At 34.1% G+C, this 26,855-nt stretch overlaps 1 protein-coding gene across 1 annotated transcript in view; it reads left to right on the forward strand.

The window, feature by feature from the left end:
* The window catches only part of LOC150094687 (cell adhesion molecule Dscam1-like), a 380,080-nt gene that overhangs the window by 313,035 nt on the left and 40,190 nt on the right, over window positions 1-26,855 (forward strand). The window contains exon 22 of the mRNA XM_090411630.1: window positions 22,616-22,857. Coding sequence (XP_090267756.1) covers window positions 22,616-22,857 — 242 coding nt within the window. The remainder of the gene's footprint in view (window positions 1-22,615; window positions 22,858-26,855) is intronic.

The following is a 26,855-nucleotide window of genomic DNA, read 5'->3' on the forward strand; positions in this document are numbered from 1 at the left end:
TGCTGTTATCCTGGGTGATGAGTTTTTGAGTTCGCTCTCTTAAGGTTTTTGCTTTAAGGGAGCACTTTGAGTCTCCGGGGAAGGTGTTCTCCGGCACGGCCCGCTGAGGGGTTCTTGCCGGTGAATTATTTCCCTCGGAATTTGAGCGGTTCTGCTCAGTGGTCGGGGAGCCCGTCACTGAGTGGAACCAACGCTGAGATATGGACGGTCTTTCGCCCACTATGGAGTGGCCTAGAGGTCGTCCGATTTTTTGAGATTTTACCCTTTACTTACTAATCAGGGTAACGAATGACAATGCTGAACCAATGAAGTTTAACTGAGGTTCGGCTGTTGCTGTTATCCTGCTGAGTTTCGAGAGTTCGCTCTCTTAGGGTTTTTGCCTTAAGGGAGCAATTTGAGTCTCCGGGGAAAGTGTTCTCCGGCACGGCCCGCTGAGGGGTTCTTGTCGGTGAATTATTTTCTTCGGAATGAGCGGATCTCTAGGCCACTCATTCGCCCACGAATGAGTGGCCTAGAGATCGTCTGATTTTTTGAGATTTTACCCTTTACTTAAACACAGGGTAACAAATGGCAATGCTGTGTAACCAATGAAGTTTTAACTGAGGCTCGGCTATTGCCGTTACCCAGCCATGACTATAGCTTTTTAGCTCAATAACACTCCATCCACACAGATTTTCTTACATTCAGATGACGGGATAAAGAGTCCAGGACTCGGTGGATCGTCCAGTTCTTTTAAGATTTTGAATTGTGCGATGGGGAGTTGGGATGAATCGACCGTGAGATGCGGTGATTAATACCCTTGGAGGGTAATGGATGGCAATGCTGTAGCCAATGAAGTAGTAACTGAGGCTCGGCTATTGCTGTTACCCTTTACGATTCTTATCCCGTGTGGTGGCCGGGATAAGAATCGCGCCAATGTAGCCCATCCATGTTGTAAGAGGTGACTAAAATGGGACGCAGAGTTTCGCTCTCTTAGGTTTCTTCCGGAATTTTGCTCCCGGTGAGGGGGGCATATTTCGGGGGAGTTGTCCTGGAATTTTGAGTCTCTGGGGTGGGTGTTCTCCGGCGTGTCCCGTGAAGGACCTTGTCGGTGGATGCTTTTTCCCTGGAATATGAGCGGGGCTGCTCAGTGGTGGGGGGGGCGCGTCACTGAGTGGAACCAATGCTGAGTTGGACGATATTTCGGCCACCCTTAGGGAGTGGTCCAAGGGGGATCGTCTTAATTTTTAGAGAGGGCTTTACTTACATACCAGCCCATGCATGTCGTACGAGGCGACTAAAATGGGTACCCAAGGAAGGTAATGGATGGCAACGCTGTAGCCAAGGAAGTTTTAACTGAGGCTCGGCTATTACTTTTACCTTTATGCCATGATCAGAGCTTTAATAGCTCAATAACACCTTATCCCTACACTGTCCTCTACAGATAACGGGGAAGATGAAAAGCATTCTTGCTTCGCCCATTGAGCCAAAAAAATAAAAATATTTGAACTTATATTTCCATTACGATTTTATATTATATTATTTATTATTAGTGTTTATGATTATACACTGTGGCTCATGGAAAGCCGTGAAGCCGAAAATGAAAGGTATTTACGTGATGTCGTTTTACATATCTAAAATAAAAAAAAAAAAAAAAATTGGTGATGTTAAAAAGCTTATGGAGTTGCTTCACAAAGTCAGGCCCTTTCTACGGCATGTTCCCTGACGTAGGAGCCACCTTGTATAAATATTATATAAATTACCAATAACGATATTTTTTTAATTTATTATATACATATACCTATGCCAATTCCTATAGTTAGGCTAGGATAGGGCAGTTTTATTTTCTATATTATTTATTAATATTTAATATACATATCAGAATTTTCGTATTTATGTATACAATTACGTTTGTAAAGGGCTGTCACAAATTTACACTGTTTAGGTTGATGGCGTTAGTCATTTTTCAAAATGTGGATTTACTATTTGAAATTTTTCAATTAACAATTTTGCACTACATACATGTTTTGGTTATTTTTATAACGGTGGCTATTTTCATCTTTATCGTTAGCGTGCGATCCGTTCAATATTTTCTTCCAGTTTGATTTGCATAGAGTTTCTGATCGATTCTTTTGGTCTTTATAATTCTTATCGAGGTTCATATCTCTGCTACACACAACATTGGGGTCTAATTTCCTCATATGTACTTTTCATTCTGATCTTTTCGTCATAAATCACTCCTGCTATCATTTTCTATTTATTGAAGTCAGCCTTAATACCATATTTCATATCACCTTTAAACAAATGCTCTGTTCGCTGTGTTAGCCATCGAAATTGTTCCACTAGCTTTATCTCACTTTCACATCTATCTTTCAGAGTTGCAACTCCTCTCTGCTATTGACAAACTATGACAAATAAGGGGATTAGATCTTTCCCATAACTGGAAGATCTACCAGAAATGCTTTTTTTTATGTGTATGCAGTGTACTCATTTCCATTCATATAAAAAAGATTTTTTATCCTAATACCTTAACTCCCAATTTGAGATAAAGAAAAACTACGTTCTGTCTTTCAACGCAGCTTGAAATAATCAATCTTAACTGTTATTAATTTTTGAAATACGGTTGTTGCCTCGGAAGATGTCTTTACCGACTAAATTGCAATTCATTTGTAGACCTAGGCGCGTGCACATATAGAAGTATATTAAATATTCAAGACTTAACAATAAAAAAAAAACGGAGCCTCCACTATCGAAAACGAACGCCTTTGGTATCACCAGAGCAAGTACATCATTAATCTTGGTCATTGCTCGAATAGCTAGGCGACGTGCTTCCTACTTGAATATTCTGCTGGAATACTAGCGAAAGAGCAGAGATTCGTTGTCTTATTTATGAACTGTCATGGATCATCGGCTTGGCACATTTCCATGTTCAGCAGTTTGCCTTGCTTAGTATTTGGGACGGGAGAGTTTCTTTTCTGTGTTCGTGACGTATGAGACTCAAGGGAAACATCGTGTCTGCCTGTTATCAGCGAATAGAGATTTTCATTTTCGGGTATAAAGTAACAGTAGTGCAGCGACTACACAAAAGAATAGAAACGCTAAATGCTCGATTGCTTTTAGCCAGAGCGATAGCTAGTTGTCAGTCATATACACATTAATTATTGTGTCGTTTTAAAATAGTCTCATCATATTTGTAAAAAATACAAAAATGTAATATAATTTAAACTTAAATATATAAAATACAAAATAAAGTTATATATTTAATTGAATAATTTTTAAAAATTGAATAAATTCTAAATTTTTTTTACAAAATAACAAGTTTTAGAAATACACCAGCTTTATATTGATATGACTTTTATAGAACAAAGACCTTTGTCTAATTTATGCCTAGTGGATATCCAGTCCTTTTTAGGACTTCCAGGGTAACAAATAGCAATGCTGAACCAAGGAAGTAAACTGAGGTTCGGCTGTTGCTGTTATCCTGGGTGATGAGTTTTTGAGTTCGCTCCCTTAGGGTTTTTGCCTTAAGGGAGCACCTTGAGTCTCCGGGGAAGGTGTTCTCCGGCAGGGCCCGCTGAGGGGTTCTTGTCGGTGAATTATTTTCCTCGGAATTTGAGCGGTTCTGCTCAGGAGTCGGGGAGCCCGTTGGGGTGCTTGAACGGGGCGGCCGACACTGAGTGGAACCAACGCTGAGCGGTTCTGCTTAACCGGGGAGCCCGTCGGGGTGCTTGGACGGGGCGGCCGTCAATGAGTGGAACCAACGCTGAGACATGGACGGTCTTTCGCCCACTATGGAGTGGCCTAGAGATCGTCCGATTTTTTGAGATTTTACCCTTTACTTACTAATCAGGGTAGCGAATAGCAATGCTGTAGCCAATGAACCTAGCCATGACTAGAGCTTTTAGCTCAAGAACACCCATCCATAACAGATTTTCTTCATTCAGATGACGGGATAAAGAGTCAAGGACTCAGTCGATCGCCCAGTTCTTTTAAGAACTTATGCGTAGTGAATTGAACATGTTCATTTTGTTTTACTGTGCTGTGATAAACTGTTAATCGATGAAAAATAAAATTGTGGCATTTGTTCTTATCGCATTTTACCACAAAAAAAATATATATACTGTAATTTCATTTTTTGTCTATTAATATTAATAGCTTAACATGTAAAAGAATGTACTTTGGTAAATCTTAATGCCTTGCAAAACGAAACGAAAAGCCAATTTGAAAAGAACAAATTTCATTATAAACTGGACCAAGGGTCCAGTTTATAATGCTATAAAAGCTATATATTATTATGAACTATATATTATTAGAAGAACTATAAAAGCTATATATTATTATAAAAAATAATATATAGCTAAAATAATAAATTGTTATCTTGGCAATTTAGATATAATAATAACCAAAGTGCCAAAGCGTTCTTGTTGCAGTACGCTATTTATAAAACCACGTGTGAAAAATACCTGATTATAATTATTTATGGTATTTTTACGGATATCATAATTAAAAGTTTATTATTATGAAAACGATCCTAGAAAAAAATTCTTATGAGGCTCAAAATTAGCAATTAACAATTATTCTTCTTATAGATCGCAGTGAGTTTAGTCTAATAAAAGCTAATAGCAATCAATAAAAAATAAACATTAAGTAGTTTGAAATTCTATAGTAAAATAAGTAATATTAATAACCTGTACGACAAGAATAATTTCGTGCCCGCTCGTTGTACATTTCAATCGCCAATGTAATACTATTTTTTACAACAAACCTATTCATATCTGAAATCTAGCATTTCATAATTAACGAGTGCAATTATTTGTTACGTCACAATTGATACGAATATTGGCGACTGCAATACAATCACAGAAGTGAATATTATTAAATATCCAGTCATGCAACAATATATGGCGGTTATCTTTACTCAAATATTCAGCGTATACTAGCAGCATTTTTGCCAAGATTTTCTTTCTTTCTCTCTCATTCTATTCCGACCGCGGGTACTTCGTCTTGTTCCCGTTATGATAAGTGCCACCAGAGAATAACACATAACGGAGGAAAGTGCTTTCAGTACTGATTCGGACCTTGGTTTGCTACAAGATTCATGTCTCTCAGACAAATGAAACATGGACGAATCCTAACATTGATATATGACCTTAGTTGAAAAAAAGGCTAAAATACTCTAACAGAAATCCTATATGTCATCTTCACTCGATAACAAAATTCTAAACCCCAAGTATAAAACTTGGAGAACTTTTTCCAAACCACGTCAACTCTACGATGGAAGAGGGGGTGGGTGGGGGATAGTTGAATAAACTAGAGGTTGTTATTCTTATAATTTCTCTTCTCAAATTAATGTTGGGTATTCTGGAAAATACATTCATAGAAAGCATAAAACGGAATATATCCACTTAAGTTTCGATTTAATAAATGAAACTCATAATAACGTAATTCAAGGCATATTCAGATTGAATACACCGTGATTTAATCACATTTTGTTTCTAACATCACGTTGGCGTTGCATTGATTAAGATGCATGAAACTAGATGATATAGAGATCACAAAGCGATTAAATTTTCCGATTTCTTTAGGGCAAGCTTAACTCCTATCTCCTCAATACATATTGCATCTTATGTTGGACGCCTCTTGAAAAGCAAACTGCTACCCAGCCGCCAGCTCCTGATAACAAGCTTAGCTCTAACTATTTTAGCGATATTTTATTCAAGCGTAAATTTTGTAAAGGATTCGTCGAGGAAGTCAATATGTTTAGTGGCGAATAGGAATTTTATAAAAGACATTTTTCATGGAAATATTGAGGATAGCCGAAAATGGAAATAAACAAAATACAGAGCTATTTTTTCTTTTAACAATAGTATTTGTGTCAATGCTAGCTGACCTTAATCGTAAATAAAGCATGTCAAAATACATTTAGTACAGCAAATTCCGTTGAAAAACTTTGTGAAAAATTCACTGGTATGTTTCTCTATAATTTGTCTTGTGCCAAAATGAAACAAAGCCACAAATATCGTAAAAGTTAACGAAAATTTTGTTTTAAAATTTGAGATGTTTCAATCGTGGCATTGAAAAAGAGAGAACTGAAGCTCATTTAACACATTCATTTATTGTTTATGTCTCTGAAGTATTGGTGCCACAAAGATCTTTGGCAAATTGCCAAAGTTGCATGAAATGACGTTCGTTTTTATGATTCTATTATACACGGGGTTCCAACAATCCTGGTCGTTCGGTTAATCTCGCGAGGAATGAATTTCCGTTTACAATTTAGGATTTGCATTTCGTAGAATTTGGGGTGGTAAAATGGGCACGTTGGACTATAAATGACGTTGTAATTCCTTTACCCAGAAGAATTAAGAATGCTGGAATGCATATAGAAAAAACAACGTCAACAAAAATATAAATAAAATAAATAAAAGCGATTGTACACACTGAACTACCAGATACTTCGAACAAAAGCGAGTAATAGTTTTGTTTTCTTGGAACATTTTCATAGCATTCTTTTTCTTTTTATTAAAATATTTTTGATTTTTAAAATAAGTAAGTCATTGAAAATAATATATTTAGCTAATTTTATTATTAAACAATTAAATTTTAAGTATAATTACTGAAATATATAAAAAAGAATTGTTACACCCTTTTTTATATACAATAACTATGAATAAATTAGTATTATCATTTACAAAGAAAAAAAAAGTTCTTTGTCTTTGTTTCTTTCGAGAATTCAAATATGTTTGCATACAGCCGCACAGCCCATACATAATATAAAGTTATATATATTATATTATATTATATTATTTATTACACAGTTTCTAATTGAATATATATATATATATATATATATAGTATTTATCTGAATCAAAAGCAATATATTCCTTTTTTTCCTCCGTGATCCAAATTGCTATTTTTTATACAAGAAAAGTGAATCATGCATTACAATTATCAACAATACATATCGAAAATTGTTCCCATTAGTATTGTTATACACAAGACAATTACTCTTTACTCTCCGCGATATTTTTTCCTGCACTTTGTTCAAGAGTTTACAACAAAGTTCGATTCCTTTTTCTTAAACAAACTTTGAAATCTTCAAAAATATGTTTGTCAACTTGCAACCCCCCCCTCCTTCACTTTTTATTTTTTTTTCAATCCACAAAGTTAAAGTCGCGGTTTGGAAAACACGAGAGGTAACTGAATGAACACCAGAAATCTTCGATCCCCGTATACAAAGAAAAGCGTGAGCTTTCGGATGTAAAAGTGAGTCAAAGTGGTATGTTTGCTACTCAGCTTGTCTAGAACTACTTCGGAGGATACCGACGAAAACACCGACATCTTCTGAAGTCAGTGAACGAACAACAATGGGGTCGCCCGTTGTCTTTTGCATGGAACTCTGACGACCAACTAGAGTGGGTTGCCAGAGTGATCTGAAGTTTTCTCTTCTCTGCTTATTCAGGCCTGAAGGAAACTCGGTTTATCATATTATTTTTTGCCCTTTGGATATATTGTAGTCGACGTACAATACACAGAAGGGAAATATTTGCAATTCTATATCTTGAACCATCTTGTGAAGTTTTTAAGTAGCTATTGGCAAAAATGAATTAACTGAAATGTGCATTTTTAATGAGAAAGAGAGGACATTGAATACGTGCGTGACACGTAGAACTTACAAAACAAACAAACAACAACAAAAAAAAAACTTAGCAGCTACTGATATTTATAATATAATCATATACATTAAAAACGCATTTCATATAATGCTGTCATCTGTTTGCATGACGAGTAAATGAAACTATATCAATACGAGAGCCTTTTTTTGGGGGGGGGGTATCCTTTAAAATGGAAATTCTCGCTAACATGTTAGCGAAGATTTCCATTTTAAACTTTTTTAATTTTAATTTAAATAATAACTGCTTAATTATCATTTTGTATTACATTATATAATTGTTTTACATAAATATGCAAATAAAAATCAATAAGTAAAATACAAAAAATCGGGTGCATTTTTAGCAATAGATATTATTTATGCAATTTATTCAAATTCAAGTAAAAGACTATAAAATTTCATTATATTTAAACATTTCCTAAAGAATATTCCACTTAATATTAACTTTATTCTTAAAATTTACACAATCATCTATTAATGCTATGAACAGCTATAGGATGCAGTGCATATAGCTTAACACATTAGAGTAAAACTGAACAATGCGCATCGCATATACACTGGTGTCCAAAAGCTAAGAATGAACTACATTTTTATCTGTATATGAAAAATTTCATGTCTGCGGACATAAAACGTGTTACATATTTTGTACAAATTAAATTTCAGTACGTTTTTGGTAAAAGCTACAAATTTCCTAAAGAAGGTAGTTAAGGAATTAATACAGTGCTTACTGAAAGTTATTATTTGGTCCTTTTCATTAAGATTGAAACGAACTATTAGATTTTTAAGACCATGGATTTAATAAAACATTTATACATAATCGTCTACTAGTTTCGCTAGCTGTAACTGTCTAACTTTGTCAAGACGAGAAAGGTTATGCTAGTATCAAATGCAAAAAAAAACAAAAGAATGAAGTAACGGTTTAAACACAGTTAGATAAATTGGAGAGAACGCGTGACATCACACGCATAAGGCGTGAAGACTTAGTTATTGTTATTAAGTCGCGTTTTATAATTTTCTGCGTAATTTAGTTCTGCTAAACTTAATGATTTTAACAGATTTTTCCACATGTCTTTTAATATCATTCCCTGGTTTCTATTGAGGTTATTTCCTGTTCTTAGGACTACTGTAGCTTCTTTAAAGGTTCTCCTCTTCGATATATGGCATAGAACTGTTATCCCAATCTATTAAATGTTTTGAAGTTGAGAAATGATGAGCTAACCCTGAGGTGTCTGTTCTATTATGGCTGACATCTCCGACATGTTACGAATTTCTAGGGTTTTTGAAGCTTGGCCTATATAGGTGAGTCCACACATACATGGTATGCTATAAACGCCTGCATATTTGTAGAAAGCGACGCTATCCTTAGGGGGATCTTAATAACTGTCTTATAGTTGTGGTAAGTTTAAAAACAACTCTGATGTTAAAAGGCTTCATGATTCTTGCTATTTTGGTGGAGATTGAGCCAGCATAGGGTATGACGATATTGAGTCGTGAGAGGTTGTTTCTATAGAGAATTTTGTTGATGATGTTTTGAGGATAGCCATTTAGTGATAGAGTTTTTGATATAAGCTCAGCAAGTGAGTCCTTTTCCTCTGTGATGGTATTTTTGGTTCTGTTTTTTTTTAGAATATGTATAATGCTCAGTTTCTGTGCAAAGTGATGATTGGATCTATAATAGAGATAACGTCCAATATCTTCATGATAGATCCATCACTAAATGGTTATCCTCAAAACATTATCAACGTGAATTAAGCATAATGTCTCCCCACACAATGACCCCAGAACCTCCGTATCTATCCCTTTCAATAACATTCTCGCGATGGTAAGCAGTACCACTTTCACGCCAAATCAAATGTCGTCTAGAATCAGAGGAAATACTAAAACGGCTCTCATCTGTGAAGAGTACATTAGCCCATTGCTGTCTTCTCCAATTTTTATGAATACAACACCACTGAAAACGTGCTCTGCGATGAGCTGCGGATAAAGCGACACAGATTACAGGCCTTCGGGCGTATAAGCCTACTTGTAGCAGACGTCTTGCCACATTTGGACGAGATATCCGTTTACCTGTGTTTGAATGGAGCAAACTTGCAAGTTGACCTGCCATGGTTCGTCGATTACATTTTGCTGTTATAACCAAAAATCTGTCTTCATGCGCCGTGGTAGAGTGACCTCTCAGCAAATATTTGGAATACAATCCATTGGTTTGAAATGCTGCCCAGAGTCTGAATACAACGCTATGTGCAATTCCAAACTCTCTGGCAATATCAGTAATTCTGAGGCCACTCAGTTTATAAATTTCATAATACTGAAGTGGTTCATGCGTTATCTTTTATAAATTATTAGGTTTATGGAAATTATTAAAGTAAAAAATTTCTAATTTATCCAGTGGCTAATAATGTACACCAAAATATATCTTAAATAAAGTATTTATAATAATATAACTTGCAATAGAGTTGTCAATGAGGTGAGAACCACCATACCCTTGGAGGGTAATGGATGGCAATGCTGTAGCCAATGAAATTCTAACTGAGGCTCGGCTATTGCTGTTAACCTCCTGCCATGATCAGAGCTTTAATAGCTCAATAACGCCTTATCCCTATACTGTCCTCTACAGATAACGGGGAAGATAAAAAGCATTCTTGCTTCGCCCCTTTAAGCCAGTCCTTATAAGGACTATAAGGATAAGTTGTCAATGATGACCCTTGGAGGGTAATGGATGGCAATGCTGTAGCTAATGAAGTTCTGAAACTCAGCTATTGCTGTTAACCTCCTGCCATGATCAGAGCTTTAATAGCTCAATAACACTTTATCCCTACACTGTCCTCTACAGATAACGGGGAAGATGAAAAGCATTCTTGCTTCGACCCTTTAAGCCATCCTTATAAGGACTATAAGTTGTCAATTCAGCTATAACACGGGTAACAAATATAACCAAATGTACACCATCAAATAAACTTCCACAGGATATAAAACGTCTTATCCAAGAGAAAAACAGATTAAGAAGACAATATCAGAGAACAATGGACCCAGCGGATAATCAAGCAGTCAATAAAGCAACAAACCAGGTTCGATATACCCTAAAGGACCACCGTAACCAACTCTGGAATAACAAAATTCGCCAATTAAACACAGAGGATCAATCAATATGGAAAATGATGAAATCACTCCGTTCAAAGCGTTTTACACTTCCTCCAATCCAAGGTGAATTTAATATTGTCTACAACGACGAGGAAAAAGCTGAAGCATTTGCTGACAGTTTAGAAAAACAATGCAGCTCCAATTATATCAATACAGATATAAATTTCATAAGTAAAATTCACATCCAAGTGCGTAAAATAACTCAAAATGCCTCACTCCAATCCAACTACAAATCCGTGTCACCAACAGAAATATATGAGATCTTAAAAAAACTAAATAACAAAACGGCTCCGGGTCCAGATGGAATAACAATCGTGGTTCTCAAGCTACTTCCCCGCAAAGGGGTTATGCATCTGTTATGCAAAGGGGTAGCCATCATTAATGCCATCCTCCGGCTAAACTATTTCCCAGAGCGATGGAAAATTGCCGACGTTTTCTTAATTCCCAAACCTGGAAAAAATACACAGTTTCCTGAAAATTACAGAGCAATCAGCCTTCTCTCGTGCATAGGTAAGATAGCCGAACGTGCTATTCTCACACGGGTTCAAGAGGCAACAGATATCAACCATATAATTCAAGATGAACAATTCGGCTTTAGGAAATATCACTCCACAACGCTACAAATTTACAGAGTTATCGAACATATAACCCAAGGGTATGAATGGCACCAACACTCTAGCGCAGTTTTCCTAGACATCACTCAGGCATTTGATAGAGTGTGGCATCATGGACTAATTTTTAAACTACACGAAGTTGGTATTCCTTTGCCACTAGTTCTACTTATCAAATCATATCTAAATAACAGAAAATTTAAAATAAAACTCAACGGTATCAGATCCACAGAGAGGAGAATCACGGCCAGAGTCCCTCAAGGCTCTCTGATATCTCCCCTACTCTTCTCCATATACATGGCAGATCTCCCCAAACTGTCTCCAGCTATCACCGCTCTGTATGCCGACGACACAATCATTATAGCCAGATCCCTCCGTCCACACCTGGCCACAATCAAGCTGCAGAGAGCAGTCAATGAATTGGAGGATTGGTACACCAAGTGGCGTATCGCAATTATTCCAAACAATCGATCTGCAGTACTTTTCACCAGACCTAAAGCAGAACCGAATTCAAGCATAGAGATGTTTGGTAAAATCATCCCTTGGCGCAATTCTACCAAATATCTGGGAATTCATCTTGATAGACGTGTAAACTTCAAGTCACATATGGACAGTGTTGCCACTAAGGCAAGTCAGACTATAGCACAGCTATATCCACTTTTGAACAGGAACAGCTTCCTAAGCATAAGCCACAAAATCCTCATTTTCAAATAGGTAATCAGACCGCAACTAACTTACGCCTCTCCAAACTGGGGTCACACGACTAAAAGCAACATCAACAGACTTCAGATAATACACAATAAATGCCTAAGAATGGCATTTAATGCCCCATGGTTCATCAGAAACATCCAGTTACATCAAGAAGCCAATCTTCCAGATATTAAGACCTACATGACAAGCATTGTAGAGAAATTCTTCACAATCACGGATAATCACCCAACTCAGCTAGTTCGACAGGCAGCGGACTACAAGCCCTCAGATCGTTTCAAACATAAAAAACCGAAATCCTCCATCGCAAAAGAAAGTTGATACAGCCTCAATGCTCACAATGAACGGGTAAATTACCCACAATAATCTCATCACCCACAATCTAAAATCCAGATGAAGGGATAAAGAGTCAAGGACTCAGTCCATCAACCAATTAAGTTCAAAATTGTCAATTCAATAATTATGACGATAGGATTACTTATGTATTCCAGTAACTGATTTCTAAAATTCATTGACCTCGAAAGTTTTCTGCTCAATACAAATTTCTATTTCTAGGTGGATTTCATAAGTCGGTTTGTTTCCTGATCGCTGTTACGGAATGTTAACAATGCAAGATTTTACAAAATTTGCTAGGATTCAAATTTTTATTAATCGGGACATTTGTAGGGGCACTTTTCGAAGTGATATATTTCACTCTATTCTAGGTGATAGATTTGATTAAAGTTTGACATTTGAAATGCATTCAAAACGAGTCGTAGTTTAATTTCGGTTCTAATTAGATCACTTTTATTGGCAACAACATTCCAACTGATAATTAACAAATACAGGCTACCTGCGTGTATTTTGTAATGAAATTTGATAGTTATGATCTAAGTTAAAATGTGAAGAAACGTCAGTTTTGGCTTTAATTGAACCGTAGTGAAAAAATAGGCAAACAAAATTGAATACAACAAAAATTGATGTATTCAATTTTTGTTGTTAAATCTGTCGATTTTTAATTTGTATCCTTCGCTTTTATTGAAAAAAATGTAACGATAATTTGTTTTGCATTTGCGCTACAACTGGGCCATTTTCATTCTAAAATCGATTCGATATTATAATAATACGGTAAGCTTCGATGCAGTAATTTCCATTGCTAAAGTGGACCTAGATTTAAGACTCGTTGATGAATTTTTTTAAGAATTTCATTTTAATTGCCTAAACAATTTAAATGAATAACAAATAAGCTCAATAATAACATAGATTACACTTTTTTTATATATAATCTTTGTCAAGTAGCTTTATTTAATCCTCCTACATGTTTCGCCAATTTTTCTGTTGACATCCTCAGGAAATACAAACTAGTAAGCTAAAATGAAGGTTACAGACTAGGTTATAACTGATGGTTCTAATTCATACAAATAATTGGTATTGTGCGTGTCTCGTTAACGTGATTTATTCGTTATGGCTCATGACGTAATTGTTATGAAAGTTCATTTCTTTGAAGTTTAATGATCTGATTAAAGTTTTCCAAATTTCTGGTAAAATTAGACCTTGATTCTTGTTTAGGTTTTCAGTTTTACGAGCAACTGTAGCTGCTTCTTTAAAAGTGCTTGAATGGTAGTTATCTTCTATGTATGGCATAAGGCTCTTATCCCACTCAATATGATGGTTAGTAGAGGCAAAGTGGCATGAAAGGCCTGAAATGTCTTGTCTGTTATTTCTGACATATCCTATGTGTTCTTTCTTTCTCGTTTCAAAGCTCATATAGGTCTGACCTACGTAACTAATACCACATGAGCAAGGTATATTATATTCTCCAGAGTACTTGTAGAATGGGTGAGGATCTTTCGGTGATCTTAAAAATTTCCGAATAGTGTTGATTGGTTTGAATGCCACTCTGATCTTATGTGGTTTTAAAAGGTTAGCTAATTTTTTGGAAATGTTGCTGGCAAAAGGAATCGTAATTGTACTGATGTATTGGACGTCATCACGTTGCCTATGTGGTATATCAGTAAAGAGAATCTTGTTATAGAGTCTTTTTGGGTAACCATTTAAAGAAAGTACTCTGGATATTGTAGTTAATTCCGTTAGAGTTCATCTGCAACTTAGAAAAAGCCTTCTCATTACTACCACTTCCAATAGCTAATGACTTACGATTAAAAAGCAGCATAATCCTTTCAGCTCCGTCAAGATCTCCTAACTCCAACTCTAACCAAATGGAAAGAAGAACGCTTCTCAAATTAAGGAATAATAAAGACATCATCATACTCAAAGCCGACAAAGGTAATAATACAGTTATATTAAATACTAAAGATTATGAAGAAAAAATTAAAACTCTATTATCTGACAGGTCTGTATATGAAGTTCTCAGTAGAGATCCTACCACAAAAAAACCATAATGACACCAATGAATTATTACTTGGAATGAATAACTGGCCTATAGAAGTAATAAGAAAGCTAAAATCAGTTCACCCACTAACTCCTAGATTGTATGGCCTTCCAAAAATTCATAAAGAAGGTATATCATTACGTCCAATAGTTGATGGAATCTATTCTCCCACTTACCAACTGTCCTTGCGAAGATTTTACAACAACACATTCACGTCTCGGATACTTATATTAAAAACTCAAAACATTTTATAGATAAAATAAAAAACATCCCTATCTTTGAAGAGGATATACTAGCAAGCCTGGGCATTACATATCTGTTTACTAACATTCCAGTGGTTGAAGTCATCAAAATCTTAGACAACTTGTTCCCAAGAAACATCACTACTGTGTTCAATCACTGTTTAACTTCTATTTTATTTGGCAAAAAACGATCTACAAACAACTCACCGGATTAGCTATGGGTAGCCCCCTCTCACCTCCTTGTGCTGACTTATTCATGGAAGATCTAGAGAAAAAAATCTTATCCCAGATCATTCCAAAACCGAAAATTTGGTACAGATAAGTGGATGATATCTTTATCATTTGGGATCATACGAAAGAAGAACTAATGAATTACCTCAACCAAATCAATAGTTTCCACAATACCATCAAATTCACATTAGAAATGGAAAAAGGTAAAAAACTGCCATTCCTTGACATTTTAATAAAAAAAAAACAAACCAATAATAGTATCAACCTATCTGTGTACAGAAAACCTACAAATACTGGACATTACCTCCATTTCAATTCAGCTCATCACATAGCTCAGAAACTTAGCATTATCCATAGTCTCAAGAAAAGAGCTATACAGTATACGACAGACAAGGATGACCTACTAACGGAATTAACTACAATATCCAGAGAACTTTCTTTAAATGGTTACCCAAAAAGACTCTATAACAAGATTCTCTTTACTGATATACCACATAGACAACGTTATGACGTCCAAATACATCAGTACAATTACGATTCCTTTTATCAGCAACATTTCAAAAAAATTAGCTAACCTTTTAAAACCGCATAAGATCAGAGTGGCATTCAAACCAATCAACACTATTCGGAAATTTTTAAGATCACCGAAAGATCCTCACCCATTCTATAAATACTCTGGAGTATATAATATTCCTTGCTCATGTGGTATTAGTTACGTAGAAGTTAGTTACTTCTAGAAGCTTCGAAACGAGAAAGAAAGAACACATAGGATATGTCAGAAATAACAGACAAGACATTTCAGGCCTTTCATGCCACTTTGCCTCTACTAACCATCATATTGAGTGGGATAAGAGCCTTATGCCATACATAGAAGATAACTACCATTCAAGAACCTTTAAAGAAGCAGCTACAGTCGCCCGTAAAACTGAAAACCTAAACAAGAATCAAGGTCTAATTTTACCAGAAATTTGGAAAACTTTAATCAGATCATTAAACATCAAAGAAATGAACTTTCATAACGATTACGTCATGAGCCATAACGAATAAATCACGTTAACGAGACACTCACAATACCAATTATTTGTATGAATTAGAACCATCAGTTATAACGTAGTCTGCAACCTTCATTTTAGCTTACTAGTTTATATTCCCTGAGGATGCCAATAAAAAAATTGGCGAAACATGTAGGAGGATAAAATAAAGCTACTTGACAAAGATTATATATAAAAAAAGTGTAATAGTCAAGAAAAAATTTCAACATAAATAAGCTCTCTTTTATACAATAATAATAATTATTATTGTTATAATTTCTTTCTTGAAGAATTTGACATTCGGTATGAAAAATCACAATTAAATTTTGCGGAGTCGTTTCGAACTTATTAATAAAAAATTCATAAAATCAAAATAAAATATTTAGGATACTTAAATGAAAAATAGATTTAAGTCAAATATTATTATAACGAATGGCATTACTATACAAAATTGTGATTACTTAATACACCCTTTTTTAAATTGCATATGATTATTTCATTAACTGTAACGAAGATTTCATAACAAATAGCGCAATGCTGTAGCCAATGAAGTTCTAACTGAGGCTCGGCTATTGCTAACAGCCGAGTCTCGGTCAATAACACCTTATCCCTACACTGTCCTCTACAGATAACGGGGAAGATGAAAAGCATTCTTGCTTCGCTCCTTATCCTTATAAGAATTTCATAACAAGTAAAATCTGTTCGTTTGAATTACTGTATTTGTTATAGAAAAAAAAATTATGTTGAAATGCTTTAGTAGTTCATAACGTCCGGCTGAATATTCTGCTTCCTTTATCTCTTATAACATCTTACTCTTTGTAGAAGTGTGAAAACACATCTATGGTGGAAAAGTTTATTGATCGTACAAATTTTAGATCACTCTTACAGTGTCGCGTAGTAGAAATAAATGAATGCCACGTTATTTAGAAGTCTCGAAATAATAAATTCCATCTCGGCAATGCACGCCTTGCTGACAAATGAACGTGAAATGGTATCTGGCATGAAGAAAAGTTTCATTTTCCCTAAACTAGATTCCTTAATATGATCCCGGCACCCAGGAAACTCCTCCCATCCTACAAAACATATTACTAAAAGTACAATATTGCATTCGTATAGCACGAAAGGAAAATGTAGTATCATTTGTTTGATTACATAATGCATTTCGGTGAACGAGTTTGTGAGCTACATTAACTTTAGGTCGTAATCTTGCTTTGGAAATACCGTTTTTCATATTACTGTCAAATGCATTTTTCCTAATGAAAGATTTCATCTCTTTCATTTTGCATTGCAGATATGAAAGTATATAAACAGATTTGTTTAGTATGATACCTTTTGTTAGCCACGGTGTGCATCCGAAGAAGGGGAACTCTTGAGATGAAAACTTAATCTTGCTTTTATACAACAATGATGAATGTTCCCAAAATTACCCTTTCCAAAAAAAAGAAAAAAAAAACGAATACATATAGGGATTTATGCATTTTATTTATTATGTACGTGGATAGCCTTGCACAACCAATCTACAATACAATGACCTGAGATGTTTTTTTTTCTTTTGTTGCATTTGCCTTATGGAATTCTAGTGCGCACTAGATTCATTATATTTCTTAATACATTGCTCTTATTTCTGGGAACACACTTCAGAACCTCTTACTAAATATCATAAGTGATTATATTGTCGCTTCTGAATATTCAGAAGCGACAATATCACCAAGGTAACATATTTAAATAAAATATACTCTATGACAAAACAAAAGAAAATTAATAAGACAAATATAGCGTGTAAAAAAACGTTAATAAAAATACGACTTAGAAAATGAATGAAGATTTTGAGTTTCGACTTGCAGAAAAATGTTTTTAAATAACTCAAGTAAGGAAAACCAAATTAATGATGAACTCGAAATAAAGAATGCAAACTTTTCAATTTTCTAACTTAAGAGTTCTTTTGTAAAAGAGATGTTTTTCGTTTTCGTCATAGTGTTTTTCCCCGTTAACAGATGTTTCTTATAATAATGTTCTTTTTCATGTGCACGAGTTGTTTATAAAATCTACTACCTGTGGACATCCGCCTCAGTGAACACAAAAAATATATCCGACACTTTCGCTATGGCAAGTCTGGTCTGGCAGACCATGCTTTGGATACCTCTGCACACAGGATCAATTGGAAGGAAACAAAAGTACTGCACAGAAGCTTCTACAAGTCAGATAGGTTGTTCCTGGAATCAACAGAAGCCTTAAAACATACTCCAAACCTTAACAAGTATGGCTGTACAAATCTACCAAAGATTTGGGAGACAGTCATCTTTAGACCAAATTAATATTTATTACTTTTATTTTATTTCATTTTTTCAAACTTTCTAAGACTATTATTTGGACTACTATTTCAAAACTTTGAATTTTTATTTATTTTTTTTTTAAAACCTACATGGCGCCATATTAGGACTTTAGTCTTGTGTTGCACACTGCAATTACTTTTACTAGCCCCACTGTTACACCGGATTGTGGTTGTTTTGCATTTGTAACAAACTTTATGTTGTGTGCTCTGAAGATGCTGGATATAATACCAGCGAAATATTAGCTTTTAAGTTAATAAATAGTTATTTTCTTAATCATCTGTGTTCATATCAAACCGTGAAATCTATTACAAAAATGTCTGACGAACACATAAGCCTATCCACGCGTATAAAAAAAAATCTACTACCTATTTAATAATAATCCTAAATATAGTTGTTGTCCGAGCTTCGAATGAAACGTCTACCATTTTATTGGATAGAGTATTTGGCAATACTCGAAACTGTAGAATGAATGAAGCGCCCATAGCTGTTTTTATGACGGTTGGAAGTGTAAAATGGATTATATTAAACATAAACCACAAATAATAAAATTTCATTAGGTTCGTTTTTATTAAAAATAGGTTCTTCTCATTATTTCGAAGGTGAGTTATATGTCAGTGACTGGTAAAGTAGACATATATGTAAAATTGACAAATTGTATGCGATAATGTTAAATAATTCTGAGATAAATCGATTAGAAACTGTTAGAATTAAGTTCTAATTATATACAACAGCCAGTTGAGTTTTTAATCCTTTGTTCTGTGTTTTTATATTGTAACTTGTCTTTGCCATTCGGCTGAATTTGACTTATGTTTATTTTCACACTCACACTTAATTAAATTTTGTAATTTACCCTAATTTTTACTAAGAAAATGTTCGTTGTTTTACATTACAGAATTAGATATTGTCAATTTCTGTCATAATGGTATACAACCGATATTGTAGCTTACTAACAAATTCATTTTTTGTTCTTCTATTAGCTAATTAACTTTTCAATGAAAAAAAAAACGAAAAAACAAATACACGTTCGTAGTAATGTTCTTTTCAACTAGGGGGTCATGAAATCTTTTCTTCCACAGTTCCTTGCACAATGTCTGGCGTGTTGCCAAATCATGACAAAACATCACAGAAAGAACATATCTTTGATAGAATGCTATTTCACTGGAAACTCGCGCCACGCCCCCCCCCCCACCCGGTCCTATTGTTACATTCGAAACAAAGAAAGAGAATTATGATTATTCCATGTTGGAGATTATCTAGCTTTACTGAAAATGAAAGCTGGAAAACTCCAGTGAGAAGAAACGTAGTCTGTGATGAAGATCTGCAAAGCCGTGAATATATTTGGATAATAATAATCTTCCATGTCATTAAATATTAATGTATTTCTTCAGCCAACTGTGCAGATAAACTTGTATCATTTAAAGTAGGGAATTTTCTGTGAAATTACCTCAGGTCAAAGGAGAGGGAGGGTTTGAAAAATTCTACTTTGAAAGCAAGTAGGACATGAGTTTATAAGCAATCGGAATAAATCAGCGAATATCATTTGAAATTCTGCATTTTGGAAATACATGCGTGGATTTTTCAATCGTGTATGGAAAAAAAGGGAATTGAAATTTCCTATAGCTATGGAAAATGACTGAAATTATTAGAACACGAAATACACCCGCCAAAAGGTACAATTTCATTTTAGATATAAAAAATGAACATATTTTCGAACTCTAATAAAAATTCGAATAAAATCAGCACGAGAATCTGATCACTACTTTCATTCACCACCAGATGGCGTCGGTTAGTATTCATCGTGGTTAAATACCGCGAAGCACATCGGAGTTTCTTAAAGACCGTTTTAATTCCAATCGTATATCATCAGCAGTACTGGTTTAGAATGTCTGCATCGCTTATAACATGTTAGTTATTTTCCACGAGACACGTGTACATGCTCTAGGAAATTCTTTCTTTATCATCGTTCGACTTCCAACTAAATGAATACTATTAAGTGCATCTCCAACGAAGTATGAAGCGTCCTTTGATGAAATATTTTCGAGTATTTCCCCATATGCTTCTAATTACACTTTGCTGTCTGCATTTGTTTATTTTACTGTGCTGAAACGTCAGCTATTACTTGGCCCAATTCCAACTGTCAACCGTCGTGGCGAACTGCCAACTAACAAATGTCCCCTGAAGGATGTCTCCTCTCAAACATTACTCTAGGAATTCTTTAGTTATTGAAATGTAGTTATAGCGTATAGTTATACTTCTTCCTCCTATCAATCATCATATTATAAGAATAATGTAAACCATCTCTGCATAATGCAAGTTCAGACTAATATTATACACGCAATTTATTTAATAGTTGCTGTTAAAGAAATATTTTATTTTATTGCTTTAACAACTAATATTGGACAAAATATTTAAAGAACAAACACAGTAAGATTGTATTAGTCCTTATAAGGACTGGCTTAAAGGGGCGAGGCAAGAATGCTTTTCATCTTCCCCGTTATCTGTAGAGGACAGTGTAGGGATAAGGTGTTATTGAGCTATTAAAGCTCTGATCATGGCAGGAGGGTAACAGCAATAGCCGAGCGCCAGTTAAAACTTCATTGGCTACAGCATTGCTATCCATTACCCTCCAAGGGTATTAATCACCTCATCACACGGTCTTCCCCACTTCAACTCTACCCAAGAAAGATTGTGTTGCATTGCAAAAGTGCTACAAGATCAGTTTGATGCAATTCGATTAATGATGTTGTAATTTAATTTTAAATATAATTTATTATTTAAATATTTTACAAAAAAGTTGAAAATATAAACAAATATACTTTTATTTGCATTTAATTCTTATAAAAATATTTCTTAAAATCATAACTGATAGTATATTCGTAATAGCATTTTGTTTTGAAATTCTATTTGGATTATATTTACTAACTGTTTCAATAGAATCTATCGTCAAGCATATAAAAGCTGTTCGTGTCTTTCTAACTTCCTATATGCTTTCTTCATAAACACTGTTCCAGTTCACTTTCTTTTTCTAAACCTTCTCTAACTAGTTTCTTCACCTTTTTCGTGGTTGCCTCTTCAAGACTTGCCCATTGGGCCCAATACCATTAACATTTTCTCTACAATTTAAATCCATGATCTCACTCTTCTTAATTGAATAAGTTAATTATGCAATTAATAAACTAAATTCATAATAAGTTATGCAATTAATATGTAACCCACAATTCTCTGTCACAGTTTTCCATTTTCTTCTGTAGTTGTTTTTCTTTTTGAATGCACTCAAATCACTCAGTATAACGTCAACTCATTAAAACGAATACGTTTAGATATAGTGAGACGCCACGTATAATGCCAATTCATTAAAATGAATACGTTTAGAGAATTCTTTGAAGATAAAAATAATAAATAAAATGAATATTTTTTAGATATGTTCATTTTGAAGAAAAAAATAATAAATTCATTTTAATGCAAATATATTTGTGTTTTTCCTAAGGCCATTTTGATACAATTAGATTAATGGTGCTGCAATTTAATTCTAAATATAAGTTATTCTTTTAAATATTTTAGAAATTATCTAAATATAAACAAATATAATTTTATTTGCATTCTATTCTTATAGAAATATTTAAAATATTTCTTAAAATCATAACTGAAAAATATATTTGCAGTAGCATGTTGCTAAATTATCAGTTTATCAAGGATTATACCGAATATACAATGTAATAATGATCCCTAATATTCACAGTTAATTTACGCATAGCTTGTTATTAAATGTGTTAAGACTGTGTATAATTTACACAATATATGTACTAATTTAACTCTGTGAACTTTTTTTCTTTTATAAATCAACTTCTTTTTTTTTCTTTTATAAATCAATTATAAGTTATGAAAAATAAATAATTCCTGTATCCCATTAACTTTGGCAAGTCAAAAGTCTCTGTATGCAATTAACCTTCCAAACTGGAGTATGCGCAATTAACCTTCCAAACTGGAGTATGCGCAATAGCTGCCTAATATTGAAGTTGCTTTGAAAAATTTCAAACCATTTCTACATAACTTTTGTTATGGTTCATCGTTAAATGTGATCCTAATTTCTTATAATAATTACCTCCACGAAAAGATTAGATAATGAGAAAATCCCACATTAAAAGAAACGTAGAAGTTTGAAGATATTTTTTGAAAATATATTTTTTCGAAGATATTTTGAAATACACTTTCAATTTATCTTATGATTTAAAATTTTCACTTTATACTGTTGTAATACAAAACATGTTTTCATTATTCTTTTCTTTTCTTTTTTTTTAGACTCCAACAGTTCTGGTGGAAAAGGAGAAAGTTTATCAATGAGTTCCTATGGTAAAGTCAAACGTAGCGATCCGTCAGATGACAGCCAGCGCGAGCCTCTTTACTACCCAACTCCTTATGCCACAACGCAATTAGCCACTTACAGCGACAGTCCAACTGTAAACACTCACTGCAATACGTTGAAGAGGCAAGAGAGGAAAGGAAGGGACCACGAATATGACGTACCACATCGCCATACACAGGCAGGATATTTTGTTTCTAATTCTATCTGTGTTTGTCTGTTTACTTGTCTAATATCTGTCTGAATACTCTCGCTATACAAACAAAGGAGCTTCCCGGCCAATCTTCTATCCGATATACGTAGAGGAAGTAATAAATATAAAATGAATTAACCCAAATACTGTCATTCCTATTACCAACTGACTGTACGAAAGCAATTTGTCTTGAGTTGAATAAAACGCAAGCAAAACTCCAATAGAAACTGAGTCAATGAAAATATCGGTATAAATTCTTGGCATGGAAAGGGCACCCCTTTATATCTTGTCTTATTCTTAAATATCAGATCTTCGTGCATGTCTGTAAATGTTGTTTTTAATATTATTTTTCATTGCAATGGAAACATTAACTCATAGAAGAGAGAAAGATAGTCGCTGTGTTTGTGAAGCTCACCAATCTGAAAGGAGGAAGAGGTACAGATCCCTTATTCCGACTACCTCCTATGATCATACCCACATGATCATAATTTTAGAATAATCAGAAAATTCAATAATTGGATTTATTCAGCAATTTTATTAACATTTTCATTATTTTAAAGTTATTGTAGATGTTTCTAAGAAAATTCTTATATCTTTATGAATTTTTAATTAAACTATGCAAACTTTTTTTTTTGATTTTCCATCCACACAAAATGTTTTTTTTTTAAAACAAAAACACCTACAGAATATTCGTATCAAGAGTGGACTGAGATTTATTCTTTCTATTTTTTGTTAATTACATATATACATATTTTATTTCTTTTTTGTATTTTTATGTTTTTTTTAATTTATTGTTTATATAATCCGAAACCATGCTCTAGAGATCAAAGATGGAACTTTTTTCAGGCCTCCACAGTAGAATTCGAACCCGTGATTTGTTGATTGGCTAGCGGATACGCTAACCACTTGGACAACCAGATTTAAATAAATGTTTTCAGCGGAAAAAAAATTGAATAAAACAACTGTAAGCAAATCTAATAAATATTTCTTAATTGTCACTCCGAAACTAAATTTTGAATCAATGAGTGAATCTGCCATCATTTATCAAATGCTCATTGCAAAATAGGGAAAAAACTGCTAGAAGTATACTCCATAATTTATAATAAAAAAAAAAGTATTGTCCATTAATACTATAAATCCTTTGTTTATTTAAGACAGTCTAATAAGAAACCGCAGCGATTATTCTTACATTAAATAGCAACTGCTTCATGATTTCTTAAACAAGACAAAGTTTCAAAATGGTGGACGAACTGCTACAAGCTATCTATTTAGGCACAACAATAAAAATCTACTAGAAATTTGTAAACAGGAGATCTCTCAAAGGGAACTGCCCATACAATTTCATACTTTTAAATATTAAACTTAACTCCATTCGTCACAGAAAACACCATTCTAGCTTTCCTGCTGTATAGTGATTGCAAAGCACCTAAAGCGATGCTCTTGTGTCCCATAAAAAGTGGCGTGTAAGGCATTTGAAATACTACTACAGAGCTTTCTCTTCGGCTCTTTATAGCTGTAGATCCCATTAGACCAGTAGTACACTATGGGTTTTAACTTGGCTGTGAACTACTATAAAAGCCGTTGCTGTACATGAGAGGATAAACAACGTTCTTATGAATATGAAATTTGCTGTGCATCGGTGGTCGGCTTCAGATAGTATGTTAATGGCATCCATCAAGAGTTGGAATCAGCAGGAAAAATATGCACAGGAGGCAGATTTAGCTCATCATATCTTATTAAAAGGAATGGAAAAAGTATGGGTTTAAGACTTTACATCTAAAGCTATATGTCTGCGAGAGCTCAGAGAATTTTAGAAACCAGATAATTCTTAGACGTAGACGATACATTTCCCGATTTCTTTTTAGTTATTTAAGATCCGGTAAGATATTAAAACATCGCATGGAATTCTGATAAACTTCATTTTTTATTTTGTAGACTGAACGAATACAAAAATTGTTAATCTGCATTTGTTTGTTGAAAAATGTTATGAAAATGCGATGCAGATTCTGTGCTCGATGGAGATTGCTGTCGGTAGAATAAATAAATGTGATCAGTATAAAATTGGATAGTTTGGATTTCAAATGGAGTTCAAAATTATTAATCGCATATTAAAGAATTGTATGATGCGATATTCGAACTAAGAGCCTCGGTATATAAAAATAGTATTTTATCTTTACATATAATAAAATAAGTGTTTGTCTGATTATTGATGTAAACTGGCGTGACGTTATGCTTCAGTTGCCATAGCAACAAAACATTCTTCTCTTCTACCTTCCCTTTGTATCGGCCATATCAGTGTCTATCCTCCAGTCCTCGTAATTGGTCTTTTGTTATGTGTACTGGTGGAAGGTGTTTTCTATTCATATTTGTCTACCAGTGCATGTGTCTGGGGGCTTTCGCCTCCTCTTTCTTCTATACATAAATGTCTTTCTTGTTTTTCTGATGACAGCATGTGCCATTCCTCATATTCATTTGACAAACTTTTCAGTATTCAAATCTTTAAGAGCTTCTCGATCGCCTTAACACTGATCATTCTTCAATGAGGATGACAACCTAGTCGTTTTCAGTGATACATAAGCGTAGTCATGTTTATGCTTATTGAAAAAAATTTTTTTTTTACTCTTTTAACTATGTTTTTATTTGTAATTAAAATTAAAACATTAACACCATGGGCCTAGGAAATTATTGGAGAAGAACAATGCGGCTTTAGAAAAGGAAAGATCCTGCACAGATCCCACATTTACATTCAAACAAATTATAGAAAAAAGAATAGAATTTAACCTGCCAACATATATGACTTTTCTAGATTATGAGAAAGCTTATGATCAAATCAACAGGACAAAATTAATCAATATACTGTATGAATTGAAAGCTCCACCCAACCACAAAAACAATAGCAAATATAATGGAAAAAAGCTATATTAAAATTACTAAGAAACAACCGAAGAAATTAAAACCAATAAAGGTCTCATTCAAGGAAGTGGATTATCACCAATACTCTTCCTTGAATGAGACCTCTAAGATAAATGGAAAAAATTTCAAGAGAGTGGAGGAAATCAAAATCATAGCAATTAAAATAGGAAATAAAGAATTAACCAGCCTTTTGTATGCTTACGATCAAGTTATTTTTGCTGAAAATGAAGACCAATTACAGAAAAATCTACACGTATTGAACAAACACATAGTACAGTATGACATGAAAATCTCAATAAATAAAACGAAATCAATCGCATTTCAAGGTAAAGAAATTAAAAGATGCAAACTAGTCATCCACAACAAAGTAATAGAACAAGTGAACAAATTTAAATATCTAGGAAATTACATTAGCCCCAATGGAGAAATCGACGTTCCATATAAAAAGCAAAAATTCTTAGCAGTCATTGGAAATTTGAACAGACATTTCAATAACCAGATGTCTAGAATAACCTAAAATAAACTATATAAAACAATAGCCAAACCAATTCTGAAATATAGTAGTGAAACATGAACTAGGGGAGAACGAGATAAAAGACAAGCGGAAGCTGCAGGAATGAAGTTCCTAAGCCCGCTCGCAGGCTATAAAAGAATAGACAAGATAAGAAATAAGAAAACAATTATCCCTAATTAACATAACATAAGACATCACAAACTATAGCAAAAACTGGAAAAAACCAAGTAGAAAGAATGAATGAGGACGGCCTGCCAAATATTGTTTGGAAATATAAACCAAAGGGACACCAATCATGAGGAAGACCCAGGAGGAGATGGGCAGAAGACTTTTCAAACCCTTGAAAACGTGACAGTCAAGCACTAATACGGGAAGCCAAGAATAAGAAAAAGAAGAACTTTGTTTTCAAACCCAGATCACTAGACAAGTTAAGTTCCCACCTCTTGGGCTGGATTTTATCTGTAGCCTTTCTTACCACTAACGAATAATATCTATGGACTCCTCAACTTGCAAAAACTTTGTATTCTTTTCCGCTTTTCACTTGTTCAGGTAGGACCTC

This window comes from Typopeltis vanoorti, chromosome 21 (assembly GCF_054136105.1).
Source record: "Typopeltis vanoorti isolate ZY-2024b chromosome 21, IOZ_Tvanoo_1.0, whole genome shotgun sequence".
Taxonomy (NCBI): Eukaryota; Metazoa; Arthropoda; class Arachnida; order Uropygi; family Thelyphonidae; genus Typopeltis; species Typopeltis vanoorti.